This window comes from Cnephaeus nilssonii (genome assembly GCF_951640355.1).
Source record: "Cnephaeus nilssonii genome assembly, chromosome: 13".
In the NCBI taxonomy this organism is placed as follows: domain Eukaryota; kingdom Metazoa; phylum Chordata; class Mammalia; order Chiroptera; family Vespertilionidae; genus Cnephaeus; species Cnephaeus nilssonii.
The window spans coordinates 1,418,755-1,434,307 of record NC_137084.1 but is presented as its reverse complement, the minus strand read 5'-3'; the positions used below and the strand labels follow the sequence as shown (position 1 = coordinate 1,434,307).

The 15,553-nt window shown below is 64.0% G+C and overlaps 1 protein-coding gene across 1 annotated transcript; it reads right to left on the bottom strand.

The window, feature by feature from the left end:
• Nucleotides 1–370: 370 nt before the first annotated feature.
• TOLLIP (toll interacting protein) lies at nt 371–11,361 on the bottom strand. Its single transcript, XM_079788074.1, has 6 exons — nt 11,202–11,361; nt 7,003–7,152; nt 5,989–6,171; nt 5,270–5,422; nt 3,941–4,031; nt 371–2,583 (listed from the first exon to the last, which is right to left on the bottom strand). The coding sequence occupies exons 1-6, from the start codon at nt 11,232–11,234 to the stop codon at nt 2,369–2,371; spliced, it is 825 nt and encodes a 274-aa protein (XP_079644200.1). The 5' UTR covers nt 11,235–11,361; the 3' UTR covers nt 371–2,368.
• Between the last annotated feature and the right edge of the window lie 4,192 nt (nt 11,362–15,553).

The following is a 15,553-nucleotide window of genomic DNA, read 5'->3' as shown; positions in this document are numbered from 1 at the left end:
GTGGGGGGGAGGGAGGCAACTGCCCGTCTGTGCGCCCAGGATGCAGAGGGCGCCCTGGCGGTGGGCCTGACCCTCGCAGGAAGGACCAGAGATGATCTCCACGTGGGCAGGCCGGTTCCGGGCGGCGGCCACCTGGGAGGCAGAGGGAGGGTGGTGGAAGGTCTCCCTGGGCCCGGCCCCATCACACGACCTGCCAGCGAGGCAGGCGGTCACGGTCAGAGCCAGGAGTGCGCGCACACCGACCTGGCCAGCACCGACCGCCAGGCCTCCCGCAGCTCTCGCCAAAGCCGAGCCCGCGTGATGCTGGGGTCACGTTGTGAGCCGGCCACCTGCCGACCGTCCACCCAGTCCCCGGCTAGTTTGCTGCAGCGCGTCTGTTAGGCACGAAGTTAAAGAAGACTCGGGAACACACATGTAAACTTCCCTGAAGGACTTTAATTCTCTATCTTCATATAGGTCATTTATTAAATTAGAAGGCTGAAAAGTAAAAATATATTTTACAATCAAAGAAAATCTGGACACTGGACCCAGGAGAAGGACAGAAGCACAGGCTCCGAGACGCACTTGCACCCACACGGGCGGGCGGAGGGCGGGCGGGGCTGGTGAAGGGGGGCCTTCAGGAGACGCGCTGCCCAGCCTCGCCTCACCCACAGCCGGCTGAGGCCGGAGGAAGCGGCAGCGCCCCGACCTGCCATCTGCAGGCGGCCTGGCCCGGGGCCTCCTCGGGGGCCGCACTTCCCTGAGGGGTGCAGGCGGCACTGTGAGCTCAGGCCGGGGCAGCTGTGGAGGCCGGTCTGCTTTAGCAAGGCAGGCCCTGTCAAACGGGGGCTCTGGTCGAGTAAAACACAGCGCGCACGAGAAAGAAAAGCGGGGATGTGGCAAGTGCCCGTCACCCTAAAAACTACGCACCCGCACACTGGGCCGCCACGAATGGGGCCTGCGCGTCTGCCCTGGGCTGGGGCCGAGTGCTCCCAGGGGTCCCACAAGACTCCCTGGAAAGCGGGGGGGCTGCCAGGCCGCTCAGGCCACCACTCAAACCCCAGGGCCTGCAGGCCTGCCCAACGCTCTCGTCGCTGAGGAGTCGGCCTCCGAGGCACAAGCCAAGCTGCTGGAACGTGACAAGGGCATGACGACGGGGCCACGAGAAGGCTGCGCTCGCCAAGCAAGTGGTCCAAGCCCCCGTGCCCTGGCCACCCCGCGGCACACCCTCCAGGCTCACAGGGCGGGCGTGAGCAGCGCACCTGACCACACACAGCCGCACGTCGGAGGGAGGAGCCAAACAGCCCTCGCTTCCTCTGGCTTAGCCACCAGCCTCCACGCTGCCAGGACCGCCCGACCCTGAATCGGAAGAGCGGAGTCCAAGGCAGAGCCGCTGGCTGCAGCTGGACGCACGCGTTCCGTGCAGGGCGGGGCTTAAAGGGCGTCACTTCTGAGGAACTCCCCGTTTCACTAGGTGGCACCACCCTGTCCCCACGCTGTGGCCGCGGCCATGGCCAGCGCTGGGCCAGGGTGCAGCTCGCACATGCGCACGTGGGCTCCGGGGGACTTTGGCACTGTCTCCACCCTCCACACGGACCCTCGGACCCGGCCCAATGCTCACGGAAATGAATGTCTGTGGGAGCCAGCAGGTCCCAGCACCCTCCCTCCCATCAGCGAAGCACTAGGTCTATTACTTGTTGCCCCAAGTTCAGGTTCTGGTGCGAGAGCCAATCAAGGAGAGGAAGCTGCCCCTCGGCCTGACATTCCCCAGAGCTGACGGACAGCAGACGGAGACCAGGGATCCTCTGAGCTAGGACAGCCCCGCTCCGGCCACTGCGAGGGCTGTGACGGGGGCTGGCGGGATGGACAGGCAGGCGGACACCGTGGCTGAGGCCTGGCCAAGCCACACCGGCCCGGGCCACGGGGGGCAGCCAGGCCCAGGAAGCACACGGAGGGAAGACGGGAGTTTTCAGTTGGCAAGTTCTAAAACCCAAAGCAGCTGTCAGTGGACTGCGAACCTAAGTGAGTAGGTCTATCCCCGTAAGCGGCCGGACTACGCGCCAGGGACCAAACCAGAAGGGCACTCAGGAGGAGCAGCTCAGAGCACTTGAGGGCGCGCGTCCCCAGCGGAGGGGAGTGTGCACACAGGACACGGCCCACGTGCCCACTCACCCCCCAGAGTGAGGAGGGAGGCTACCACGGCCACCCCCGCTGGCAGTCCAGAGCAGCTGCCCGGAACCCAAAACCCACCTGCATCCCCAACAGGTGGGCTGGCGACGGGACACTGAGGAGGGGACACGGGATCTCGTTGGGATAGGGCTCGGGCGCCCTGGGCGGCAGGTCCAAAGGGCTGGAGCGGCGTGGCGGCGAGGGCGCAGGCGGCAGGGGTCTAGGACTCCTCCCCCATCTGCAGCAGGGAGTTGACGGCCGCGTCCTTGTTCCCGCGCTGGGCCTCCAGCACCGAGCGGATCACCTCGCGGTCCATGTTGGGGAACATGTCCTGGATGGCCCTCAGGTCCTCCTCGTTACAGCGGGGCGGGGCGCTCACAGCTGCCGGGGGCAAGGCCACGGGCACCATGCCAGGGCTGCACACGGCGGGCATGCCTGCAAGCCCAAGACGGGGTTTAGGAGGCGGCGTCGACAGTGCCGAGGACGCCGCTGGCTCAAGAGAGCAGCCTGCGCCGAGCCTCCCCAAGGGCTGCCGCCAGGGCTCAGGGGCACCGACCAGCAAGGTCACCCAAGCCACGTGACCCTGAACCCCAGGCACACGGAGAGGAGCGCAGCTTTCTGTTCCTCTGGGATTGCTTCAACATGTCCCAGGACGGGCTCGGGGAGCCTCCCCCGTGAGGACACCTCCTCTTCCTGAAGGAGAGCCTCAGGGCCCGCGAAGCGCACAGGATGGAGCCACAGACACAGCTGGCCCTCCTCCGTGGAAAGCAGCTCCCCCACCAGCACACGTGGTGCCGGGAGCCCCGGACGGCGAGGCTCTCCCCTGGGGCTGGGGCTGGGCCTCACCGGGCAGCGGGCCTTTGCAGATGTGACCAGGGAAGAGGAACTCACACGGGGGTGGGGTGGGCTCACCAGCACCCCGCCTCCTCTCCAGCACCCCCAGATGCTGACCACCGCCCATGCTGGCCGTGCCTCCTCGGCGCAGTGGGGCGGTCACGCTCTGCTTGGACCCAGCTCCCTGCACCTCGGCAGGCATTGGGGCTCGCCCACTTCCCTTCTCTGGGGTCCGTCCCGCACTGCCTGCCGCTGCCTGAGCCCAGGTGTGCCACAGCCAGAGTGAGCTGACCAGCAGCTAAAGTCAGGGTTTTAAAATTCAGACGTAAAAGCTACAAGGCCACTTGCCGGTGCTGTGCTGCCACAAACTGCTCACTGTAATGAACGGGAAAGCCCACAGACAGACGGGAACAGTGTGGCTAGAGCACACGGCTCACCGCACCCAACAGGAACGTGACCCGTTAAGGCCGTGGTCGGCAAACTCATCAGTCAGCAGAGCCAACTATCAACAGCACGACGACTGAAATTTCTCTTGAGAGCAAGATTTTTTAAACTTAAACTTCTTCCAACGCCACTTCTTCAAAATAGCCCAGGCCGTGGTATTTTGTGGAAGAGCCACACTCAAGGGGCCAAAGAGCCGCATGTGGCTCGCGAGCCACAGTTTGCCGACCACGGGGTTAGGGCAACTCATGTGCTGGAATATTTAAAAATTACATTTCTGCATCTCCGGAAATTGCAACTCACCCTCCTTGTGCCAATAGCTAAGGAAAAAGAAAATTCCATTTCCTATACATGCACAGAAAACCCAAGTGTAACACCTGACCCTCGTTTCTGAAAGGATCCTCATGCCTCACTCCAAGACCAGGCTAAGCCTCTAGGCCGCACTCCCAGTCCCGCCCGCCCCCCCCCCCCCGCGTTCTACCACCACCCCAGGAGCCACCCCGAGGGGCGCGCTCACCCGTGATGGGCACGTAGCCGACGCCCTGCTGGTACACGGTGGGCATCAGGACCACGGGCTGAGGCGGCATCATCATGGTGGCCGGCAGGGACTGCAACACACAAAGGCGATCGGTCACAGGGTCACAGCAGACCCCAGCGCACACGAACCCCTTCACGGCAGCCCCACCCATCGCGTCCTGGGAGTGACAGCCCAGGGCCCCACAGCACTCCTCTGCTGAAGACCAGGAGAATGAATGACTCGGGTAAAAATGTCGCCAGCCCTACAGGACCGTGGCCAACTGAGATGTCACCGAAGAAGACAGGCTCCACAACAAATGTAAGTGGGAGCTGCGGGTCAGCACCCAGGACAGTTCCCGGGAGTCTCTAAGGTTTGAAATCTCTCCGTCAGTGTAAGAGCGGTTTTGTGTTTCTGTAAAGACGCCTGTTAAAGATGCATAAGGGTGCCTGGCCAGTGCGGCTCAGGGTTGAGCGTCCAGGAGGTCACGGTTCGATTCCTGGTCAGGGCACATGCCTGGGTTACGGGCTCAATCCCCAGTCAGGGGCGTGCAGGAGGCAGCTGATCGATATTTCTCTCTCCCTTCCTCTCTAAGCGTGCCTTGGGTGAGGATTAAAAATAAAAAAGGTGCAGAGGAAACGCTTACGAGTGAAGTTCTGCTGATGCGGAACTGGCTCTAAAATCGCCCGGCATCAGTGAAGGGACGGGCACACAGGTGAGGGCTGCTGAGCCGGCATCGCCCACTCGGGACACACACCTGCTCTCGCCTGCCCCGCCCGCTGGGCTTCCGCAGCAAAGGTTCCCATGATTGGAAGAAACCTCTGGAGACACGGAGATGGCAGGGACCCAGAGGCCCTGCCCCTGCCTTGAGCCATCATGGCCTCCGAGCCCCCAAGGACCTCCGTGGCGGGTGCTGAGGAGGAGCCAGGCCCCGAGGTGCTGGCCGGGCGGCCGGCCCTGCTGTCCAGTCGAGGGCCAGCACCATCCCCCCTTCATCCCCATGCAGCTCTGAGACGACCCTCTACTGCACAGGGGGGCCCTCAAGGCCGTAAGGGAAGCCACACCTCGAAAGATGGGCCACAAAATAGAAACAAAAATTAAAAATTAAAAAAGATGGCCTCGATCCCGTGACTTGGCCACCACACAGCACTGTTCCCCGGCAGAACGCGGGACGGAGAGGGCGGCGGCTCCTGTGCCCACGCGGGGCCTGCCACTCGGGCTGCGGCCGAGCCCCTCAGCGAGAACGGCTCTAGCAGGTCAGCTGCCGTGGGCCACCTGGGCTCGAGGAGCCAGCCCGGCCGACACCCGCCCGGCCCCGCCCGCGGCGCTCACCGAGTAGGACATGACCAGGTTGATCATGCCCTCCTTGTCGTCGCCCTGCCGCCCACTCAGGCAGTACCACTTGTCCTCCACCTCGCCCTGCCGCAGCGCCTCCGACAGCGTGATGTGCGTCCAGGCGATGCGGTCGTCCATGGAGAAGGCTCGCTGAGGGAGCAGAGGGGAACCAGCATGAGAGCCCGAGACCACCAAGTGCGGCCCCTGCCCCCCTCCCGCTGCCTGGAGACTCAAGGCCACGCCTCCCCAGGCGGGAAGCCCAGGGCACAAGTGCAGGACACACCCTCCCAAGGGAGCGGAGGGGCAGAGGGCCCACCTCCCTGCCTGGCTTCCCACCCTCACCCTCTGGGCACCCTGGCTGACCTCAGGAGGAACGGGGTGCTCCCAGGCAGTGACCAGGGGACCAGGCGAGGAAGAGCCCACTGCACCCTCTGCCACTCCCAGGGACACCCGGGTAGACGGCCTGCCACTCGCACCACCCAGAACCCCCTCCCGCCCGCCAGGGGACCACCCACTTCCCCCAGCCTGCTCCTCGCGGCAGGGCCTCGGGGGCCTGCTCCGGAGGGAGCACGCGCCAACACTCGCGTGCGTCACTGGCGACGACGTCCTCCCACTGCTGCTGGGACGCCGGGGCAGGGTCACCAGCACCACAGAGCCCAAGTCCCCGAGCGGCCCAGCAGCCAGCACAGCACGGCCTGCCGGCCCGACGCCCGCACCTCGTCAAAGATCTCCAGGTAGAAGGAGTCCACGCCGGGCGGCACGGTGCAGTGGATGACCTTATTCCAGCGCGGGTTCTTGGCGCCGTTGTGGGCCGTGGGCGTCTCGTAGACCGCGTAGCCCAGGCGCAGCCGGCAGTACGGGTCCATGCGGGTCATGCCGTAGTTCTTGGCCAACTTGGCCTGAAACAAAGCCACGTCAGGAAAACGAGGAGCCGCTGCCAGGGAGAGCTCAGGCGCACAGCCGTCCGCCCTTCAGCGCACCACCCCCCGTGCTCCCCGGGCCTGAATCCAGCCACTCGGTCCGAGCAGCACGTGCTCCTGGGTGCCAGGGCGGGGAAGGAAGCTCCCGCAGGAGTCCGCAGGCTGCGAGGAGGCACGTGGCGCCGTGCCCGCAGGCGTGATGGACGCTGCGGCCGGAGCGCGGGTCTCCAGCCTCCTCAGCAGAGGGGGGAGAAGCAGGCTGCCCGGGACAGCGCCAGGAGCCACCGAGAACAAGGGGCACGAGCCTGGACGAGTGGGGTCCCCAAGGACCAGCCTCACCCAGGGCAGCCCGAACACCCGCAGGCCCTGCCTCCCTGCAGGGGGGGCTCTCCCAGGAGCCCAGCCTGGAGCAGGGCTGACTGATGGGGAGGAGTGCATTTTAGGCAGAAAACACACAAGTCTTGACGAGCAAGACGGGGCTTTGGAGGGTGGGTCCCTGCCACGCGATTTGCCCCAGGAGGGTTACAGGCCTACACGTGAGACCTGACCCTATCAAACTTCTCCTGTGGTCTTGGCCCGGGCAAAACCACACCACCGGGACCCAGCCGACGCTGAGGACGCCAGCTCTCCGAGTGGAGACTGCCCACGGGAGAAAGATCGTGGACGCCCCAGGTCTGGTGAGGAGCCTGAACCCAGAATGGGACCCACCACTCCCAGATCTCAGCACCAAGACCTCGACCCGTGAAACCGGCAAAGCGCCATTTGTTGACACAGAACCCAGGTCCCGCCCTCCGCCGGGCCGGCACGCACCTGCACCACGGTGATGTTGAGGCGGTCCACCGTGCCCAGGGCCCCGCCGAACTGCAGCTGCTGGGCCGCCTGTGCGTCCAGCTGCACCTGCTGCTGCTGCTGCGTGGGCGCGATGCGGAGGAAGTCCTGCGGGAGCTCCCCGAGGTACACCTGCGGGGAGAAGTCCATGCAGCCGGGCCGGCAGGACCGAACCCCCATTTCCAGGGCCCAGATGCCCAGGCTACGCTGGCCTGTTTCTTCCCCTGTGCAGGAGAGGCCTGGGGTCAGGCACCCAGCCTGGGACCCTGACCACTGGACCCCCTGCCGCTCTGGGGAGGGAGCCGGGCACTCAGCGGGCACTGGGCACTCCAGCTCCCTGAAGAGCAGATGCTGCCCCCCAAGAGGCACGGGCTCGGACGGGCTTGCCAGGCGGTGTCCTGGATCACTTTTGGGGTCACAAGCTGTCTACCTGTCCGTGACTCTTTCTCGCTGGGCCTCTCCCACCACAAGCGAGGCCTGCCGATGACAAGGCACTGGCTCACATGCCGCCGAGACGCCGAGACGGGTCGGAGCCGACCCAGACCCCAGGTGACGGGGAAGACCTTCTGCAGGGACGCGACACTCCCTCTAACAGGGCAATTAAAGCTGCCACTCCTCCCGCCCCACGAGGCTCGGCCAGAACAGCCTCTCTCGCAGCGAAGCAGGCCCAGGTGCCGCCACGCACAGAGCCGGCCCGGGGCGGACCTCCTGGCCGCCTCGGTTCCCGTCCCTCCAAGGGGCCTCAACGCTCACCCCCATGGCACTTTCAGTGGAGGCACGCTGTCTGCTAGTGTCCCCTCTCTACCGGCACTTTCTCCGTGAAAAGACCAGGTCACTTCCTCTCTAACGCGGTTAGGGATCACCAACTTCATTTGTTCAGCCCATTTTGATGTGAGTTACTTGCTAATATAACATAGCACGTTACACACACGGCAGCAATTTATACAAATTTAACAGCAATGTAATAAAAAATTTAAAAACTCGTTACTTCCCCACAAAAGTAAAGCAGCTGAAAAAAATCGTTAAATACCTTCAGTGAGCTTAACTTTAAACCTTTGTTTGCTCAGAGAAAATACTTTTTAAGTAACTGCTAGGTGTTTTTTTAGCCCTTGAAATAGCTAGTGATGGGGTGAGTAACTTCTGTGGAATTAAAAAATAAAATGTAAGTTATTTTTATGCAATCGGGAGGCGGCCCCAGTGGGTCCACCTCTGACCTCCCGCCTGCACCTGACCTCCCGTGGCTGTTCCGTCAGTGAACTCACGGCGATGTGATCCCCAAGAAAACTGCAGCAGCGACGCTCTAAGGAACAAAGCCCAGCGACCTGAGCTCGGGGGCCAACAGCACCCCGTGCGGAGAATGCACAGCTAAGGGCTCTGGAGCCCCCACAACCTGGCCCAAGCCAATCTCACGGCTCTAGGCCAACATGACCTTCACAGCTGAAGCCAGGGCAGGGCGAGCTGCCAGGCCGAGGCCTAAAGGGACAGAGGGCACAACAAAACAAAGCAACAGCTCCGCGGGCTGCAGGCCTCGAGGGGGAGTCAGCAGCTCCCGGGGGAGGAGCCCACACCGGGGAGCAACCTGCTGCGCCGGGAGGGAGCCGAGCCCCTGGAGCCCCTGGAGCCCCTGTGCACCTGAGGAGGCTGCCCCGTGAGGACAGGGGCCACCACAGTGACCCAGGGCCAGGGCTCAGCAGGCCCAGAGTCTGGCCAGGAGACACGGCCTTGTCCAGCCGACGACCACAGGAGGGGCTGGGAGTGGACGTGCTGAGACCGAAGACGGCGGGTGGACCAGGACAGACATGTGAGACTCGGGGGCACCCAGGTGGCTGTGCGCCGGCTGACTGCACCCTCTGCACAGCAGGTGCGGTGAGGGCGCCGGACCCCAGCGCACGGGGAAGGGAAGGCTGTCTGCGGTCCTGCTCGGCCCTGGTGGATGCTGCCGCCATCCTCCGGCCACCTAGGACGCCACTGAGTCCCCTCCCATCCCACCCTCTCTAGCTTCACGGCAGAGACCAGTTCTGTCCCTCGCCCATCACCCACGCCTTCGCCAACTTCTTAAATCACTCACGACAGGACAGGCGCTTCAAAGCCGAAACGCTTGGCTGTACCCACTCTGCTACTAGTCGAGTCCCCAGCACGCACTAGAACCTGCACGGACCGCAGGGCAGACGAAGGGAGAGCAGGCGGCCAGGAGTGGTGGCCCTCGAGGGCCACTGATGCTGAGACAGGTGAGGAGCCAGGGGCGTGCTTGGCACCTGACCGCAGGGTGTGACAGCAGATGGACCAGCCGTGCGAGTGTGACGTGAGTAGGTGGTGCCGAGGCGGAAGGAATCGAGTCTAGACCTGCTCTGGAGGGTGGAGGAGGCAAGGTCATCCTTGGCCCTCTTCCTCCCTCTCCCAGGGACCCTGTGTCACTCCTCTATTACGGGAGCAGGAGGCAGTGGTCAGACTTCAGGGTCAGTCCCTGAGTGAGTCCAGGCTCTGGGCTCCCTGGGCCCGGCTGAAGCTCCGTGTGGGCAGGGGCGGGGCTCACACTCAGGCTGCTGCCCAGCCAGGGCCCGGCACAGGGGGCATTGCCCAATGCCGCCTTTACAGCACCAGCTGGTGTCGCGGCTTCTCTGTGGCCAGGCCAAGCGCCTGGCTACGCCTGCACCATCCCTCCCGGCGCCCAGCGCCCAGGCCAGCAGAGGGTCTCCCACCGCCTCTGCTAACGGCAAAGCGTCCTTCCAAGTGCTGCTTAGCCCTCGGGGCATGGGTCGGCTGGAGAGGTGGCAACTACCGAGAGTGTGTGCCCGGCAAAGTGTTTTTTAAAAAACCGACTCTGTAGTCACTAGACTGAGCATCCATTTGCCGCCCACAGGCCCTCCCATCTGGAACGGCCCTGGCCACGCCTGTCGCTCCCCCTGGGGCACAGCAGCGCGCTCAGGACCTGTCCGGGCCTTCCCGTCGAACAACTTCTGCTCGTCCCTCAAGTGTCAGCTTCCTCCACAAACCTGACTCACCCGTTCCCACGGAGTTTAAACCCACAGATGCAATGGAGACCAACCCTGCGTGGCTCCTGTGTGCAGTCAAGAGCCGCACTGTAAGGTCCCTCACTGCGCCCTGCGGCCCAAAGCGGCTGCCTGAGTCACACCTGCTCCACGGCACCCAGACCTACCGTTCCTGCCCGTTCACAGGCCAGGAAGGCACCCGGGACACGTGCTGGTCTGTGGGTGCCGCCCAGCAGCACACGGACCTCAGGCCGCAGCCGCCACACGGAGAACAGCGGAGGGCAGAGGATGCGTCGTGGCCGCCTGGACAGCACAGGCCCACACGCGTGTCTGCCCAAGGGCGCCCCATTCCCCGCTGAAGTGTCAGCTGCTTCCGCTTTGTGCAGTCAGAGCCGATACCCCCCCAGGATGGCGGCTGCCACAGGTGAGGGTGGGGACCCACCGGGGCGGGGGACGCTGACAGCCAGGGAACTGGGGCCTCCGCCAGACCATCGCGCCTCTGCTGGGCGCACAGACCAGGGAGCCGCTGCTCTGGCTGCCTCGCCTCTAAGGGGGCCCAGAGGCTGCGGGCGGTCACCCCGCTGCCGGTCAGGAGAAGAGGGAGACGAGGGCGGGGGACCTCTGAGCGGCGGGGTCAGAACAGCGAGCCGGTGACTGCGCGCGGGGGCGCTCACTGCCCTCCGCGCCCGAAGCGGGCTCCTCTCCAGCTGGGCAAACGCACCCGTGCAGAGGGCCCGTCACCGCCCGGGAGGGCAGGCGAGAGGGTCCGCGCGCTGCTCGCCGGCCGGGGTCACAGTCACGCGGCTGCGCACTGCGAGCCGCTGCGGAGGCCGCCTTCCCGCTCGTGACCGCCGGTGCGCCCGGGCCCAGCTCCCACCTCGCTCCCGCGCGGCCTCCCGCCGCCAGGGAAGCGGCGAGACGGCCCGCTGGGGGCCTTCCCCATCCGGGGCCCGCGAGGCCGGGGCCTCTCCCATACGGGGTACAGACTTCGAGTTCCGGATGCTGCCGTCGGGGAACCCGCCGGGGCGCAGGAGCCCCCTCCATCCGGGGACCACCCAGGCACGGGGGCTCCTCATCCCGGCGCGCCCCCGCCCCCGCCCCCGCCTGCGGCCCGCTCGCTCGCCGGGAGCGCGGGACCCGCACGGCCGCCCGCGCCCGAGGGGAGAGCCCGCCGCCGCCCCGGAGGCTCACCGGCCCGCGTTGCGTGCTGACGGTGGTCGCCATGGTGCTCCGCCGGCCGCGCCTCGCCCGCCGAGAACCGACACGCCGGCGATCTCCCCTCCGGAGCCTGCGTCGCCGCCAACGGTTGTCCCAGCGAAGCCGCCGCCGCCAGTCAGCTGACGGCCGCCCCGCCCCCGCGCCGCGCACTGCGCAGGCGCCGCCCCGCCCCACCCCTTCCGGCGCCGCGCGCGCACCTCCGCGCGCTCCCGGCCGGCGCTTGCGCAGTCGCTCCCCCGCCGCCGCCCGCTGCGTGGCTCCCGAGCCGGCTGCCTGGTCCCGGGCTCCGCCTGAGCCGGTCACTTGGCTGGGGATCCCGGCCTCCTGGACCCCAGGGCGGGGCAGTGTGGCCGCAGAACCAGCTCGCAGTGGTCCTGCGCTGTTTGGACCGAGACTCCGGATTGCTTTTCAGAGACAAGAACCAAAACTCCAAGCGATGCACCGGAAGCAGCGCCTAGGAGAGACCTTTGACCTCTAGCTGCACTCGGGACCAAAGTCCGCCCGGTCCTTCCCGCGGGACCCAAAGGCCATACGCAAAGGGAGCTTGACCTCGGAAACCCCAAGGGGAGGGCGAAAGCGGGTCCGCTGTGCAGCGGGATCCGTGCTGAAGGCCCTCCCGCTACCCCGTGCCCGCCTCGCCTGCCCGACCCTGCGCCCTGCGCCTGCCCCAGCCCCAGCCCTGGGTCACTCAGCTTTAACTGAACCGCTGTTTTAAAAAACCCGATGTCATGGTGTGGGGCCAGTTAGGTGGATGGGCAGGTGCATAAGGTCACCAGGGTGGAAGTCCCAGGGGCCTGGCAAGGGACCATCAGCTGTAGGTGGGACCTCGCCCAGGGTGACGTTTCCTCCCCTAGCACATCCTGGCCATGCCCTGCGGTTGGGACCCCCTGACCTCTGCTCCCTAAGATAACATCTGGGCCTCAGTTGTATTTGAGCTCCAGGCCCAGATAAGCAACAAACCAGCCACGGCTGAGGTCAGAGGTCAGGGCCGAGGTCAGAGGTCAGGGCCGGCTGCCTGGAATGATACCCCTGCCCTGGTGCCCAGTCAATCAGGAGACCGCAGCCCTGAGGGGACACACCTGGAGCTGCTGCTCTACTGAGCTCCTCCCCTGGGGCCGCCCCTGCATCTCCCCCTTAACGCCCTGGGGAGGAGGACCCCGTGCCTCTCCCCTCTGCCGCCCCCTGCCTGCCCCAGGCACGTTACCTTGGGCTTCCTCTATCCCAAGCTCTGAGGGCCTTTCTCTTTACCTGTACAACTTGTTTCCTCAGCCCGTTTCTTCCAGGAATTACTTCTTCCGCCTCTGATTTACCAAATAAATGTTCTCTTACCGTTTGGGTTTTGGCTCTGAATTCTTCCCCAGCCAGAGCCCCAGCAGCGAGGCCGCTGAACCCAGGTTTGGGCTGACCCCACCGGTCCGACTCCTGGTGCCATTCCCACCCCCTCAGCCATGGTGTCGGTTTCTATGTGCTTCAGGCATCGAGCCCTGAAAGGGAACAACAGTCCTCAGACTGAGGGTGGGCTTTCCCAGAAGCCCCCGGGACCGAGATCCGCTGGCTGGGAGGGGTGGCCTGGGTCTGGGGCCAGCAACTATCAGGCTCTGGACACGGGAACCCCGGCCGCACCAAGGACCGCTGGTCATGGGACAACGGGCCACTAAGCTGGGCCAAGGGCAGCGCCAGTGTCTCGGGGAGGAAGTTCTCTACGTTGGAGTCACAGGAGCAGAGCGGCGGCCACAGGTGCACGCCTCCTGGAGGCGGGAGATGGCGGGTTGAGAGGCCGGAGGAGAACCGAACAGACAGCATCAGGCCAACGGTTACCTTAGGCCCTTGATTTACCCCAAAGTCACCTGGGAGAGGAGCACTTACATTTAAAATTTTGAAAAAACTAGGAGTCATGTAAAGGAGAGAGGCGTGTGGACGGGGCGCGGGCAGACGGTGTTCCCGTAGGAGGAAGGCCACCTTCACGCGACGCCACTAGGCCGCCTGCCGCCTGGAGCAGGGGTCGAAGGTTAGCCGCCAGCAGCGCCTCCTCGTCAGAGGAAATCGCCAACACACACAGAACGCAGGCTGCGACTTCCCACTCGGTGTCCCTGCGGAGGCCTGCGTGATCCTCACAGCCTCCTCCGGCCACACGGGTCCCACGTTCCCCTTTCCCGCTGCCAGGCCCCTCGGCGCGTCTGCCCAGGGCTGCTGGGGAGAAGGGCCTCCTTCGCGGTCTCCATCAGAGACGGCGGGGGCGAAGGCCTGCCCTCCGCGGGGCCTGCTGGTCTCCTGTTGAACGTCCACGTGAGCGGCTTCACAGAACATCGAGGTCGGACAAGGCCGCTGGCCACAATGCTCCGGCACAAAACCCACGGCCAGTCGGTCACCGTGTACGAACACAGGCAAAACATGACCCCGTGCCCGGCCAGCGTGGCCCAGGGGCTATGAACCATGTCGGTCACAGTTCGATTCCCGGGTTGCCGGCTCAATCCCCAGTGGGGGGCGTGCAGGAGGCAGCCGATCCATGATTCTCATCATTGATGTTTCTCTCTCTCTCCCTCTCCCTTCCTCTCTGAAATCATTTTTTTTTTAATGAGCCAACTTGTTAAGGCTGCCAATGGTTCAGAGCAGGGTGGCTCCGGTCACCTCTATCCCTTCCTGCTGGGACGTTCTGGGGTTCCAAGCTTGCATTCTGCTCCTCTGCCTGTGCTGTTCCCACCGTCATCGCTTCTGTGGCTTCCCGATTCCAAACCCGCGTTGCTTGTGCCCGATGTGGGGAGGCTGGGGTGGCGCCTACAGCTGCCAGTGCACAGGGTGGGTACCGCCACACAAAAGGGGCGCCCACACAGAAGGTCTCGCACGCCCTTCCCCTAGCCCCACCCTCGTGCTTGAACACGTTCTCCGCCAGGTCAGACACAGAGAAGACGGACAAGGGGCCTCGTCCTTCCCCGTCCACCTGCGATCTCTGACTCTCGCTTCCCAATGGGACTCCGGGTGCCTAAGGTACTAAGTCGGGGACTCCTCTGCAGTCTGTGCAGCCTCCTCTTCTGCCTCCTCCTCCCCCCAAGGAATGGTTGATTGGGTTGGAAAAGACGGTCTTTGGTGAAAGAGGGAACCCCAAAGTTCTTGACCAGCTGAGCAAGATGACAAAGGGCATTCGAGATCCTAGACCAGAGGCCAGCAAGCTTTGTCTGTAGCAGCCAGAGAGAGAACGGCTGATGGTCTCTGTTGAAACTCCAAGTCTCAACTCATAGTGTGACAGCGTCCTAGGCCCGTGGTTGGCAAACTGCGGCTCGCGAGCCACATGCGGCTCTTTGGCCCCTTGAGTGTGGCTCTTCCACAAAATACCACGGCCTGTGTGAGTCTATTTTGAAGAAGGCGTTAGAAGAAGTTTACGTTTAAAAAATTTGGCTCTCAAAGGAAATTTCAATCGTTGTACTGTTGATATTTGGCTCTGTTGACTAATGAGTTTGCCGACCACTGTCCTAGGCAATATGTACTGTGGAGAGCGGCTACAGCGTTTGGACAGGTTCAAGCCTCGGACTAATGAGAGGGCACGGTCCTCTCGTGGCAAAGCCAAGTGCAGGTCCCAGCGTGGAGGGCAAAGCCCTCCCAGTACAATTACAGCCAAAGGCTATGGTTGTAAGCTTGACCTTGTGGTCCGAACCTGTGGTCCCACGTGGCTGAGTGATGTGGGCTGCGGGAGGTGCAGCAAGTGCTGCCACAACAAAGCTTGATAGAGTTCAGGTGCATGGAATTGAGTGGATTCCAAACCCACGAGAACATTGTAACATCGTGACCACGCCCTTCCTTTGCCTCGTGGAACCCGGCTATAAAATAAAGACTCGGCTTGCAGGCCGTGGCGCTGTCTCTCCATCCGAGAGCAGCGTCCCACCTAGCCCCAGCTTTATTCTCTTGTCTGTCTTCTTTAATCCTTCCCCGTGCTCGCCCCCCCTCAGGTTCACCCCTGTCCGTATTGTATAATATACACAAATGGAAGTGGCTGTACCCTAATAAAACGTCCCATGTGGACCCTAACAGTGAGTTTGATGTAATTGGCATGTTTATGGCTCCGAGGCATCCCTCAGACTCTCGGAGAGAGGCCAGGGCCGTGGCTGCCTGGCTCGTCTCAGGGGTGACTCAGATGTGAGGTGAAAAGGGCCATGACAGAGGCCTGGTCTGAGACTGGCTGTGAGCCCCGGACGGACACAGTTACCACCCCCCCCCCCCCAACCCCGAGTGAGGAGGCGCCCTGGGGCGGGTTGCTGATGGGGGAATCGTTTGCTGGGCAGCAGATGGTGGAGAGGAACCTGTAGGCACAGGATCGGGGCTCTTCTCTCTGG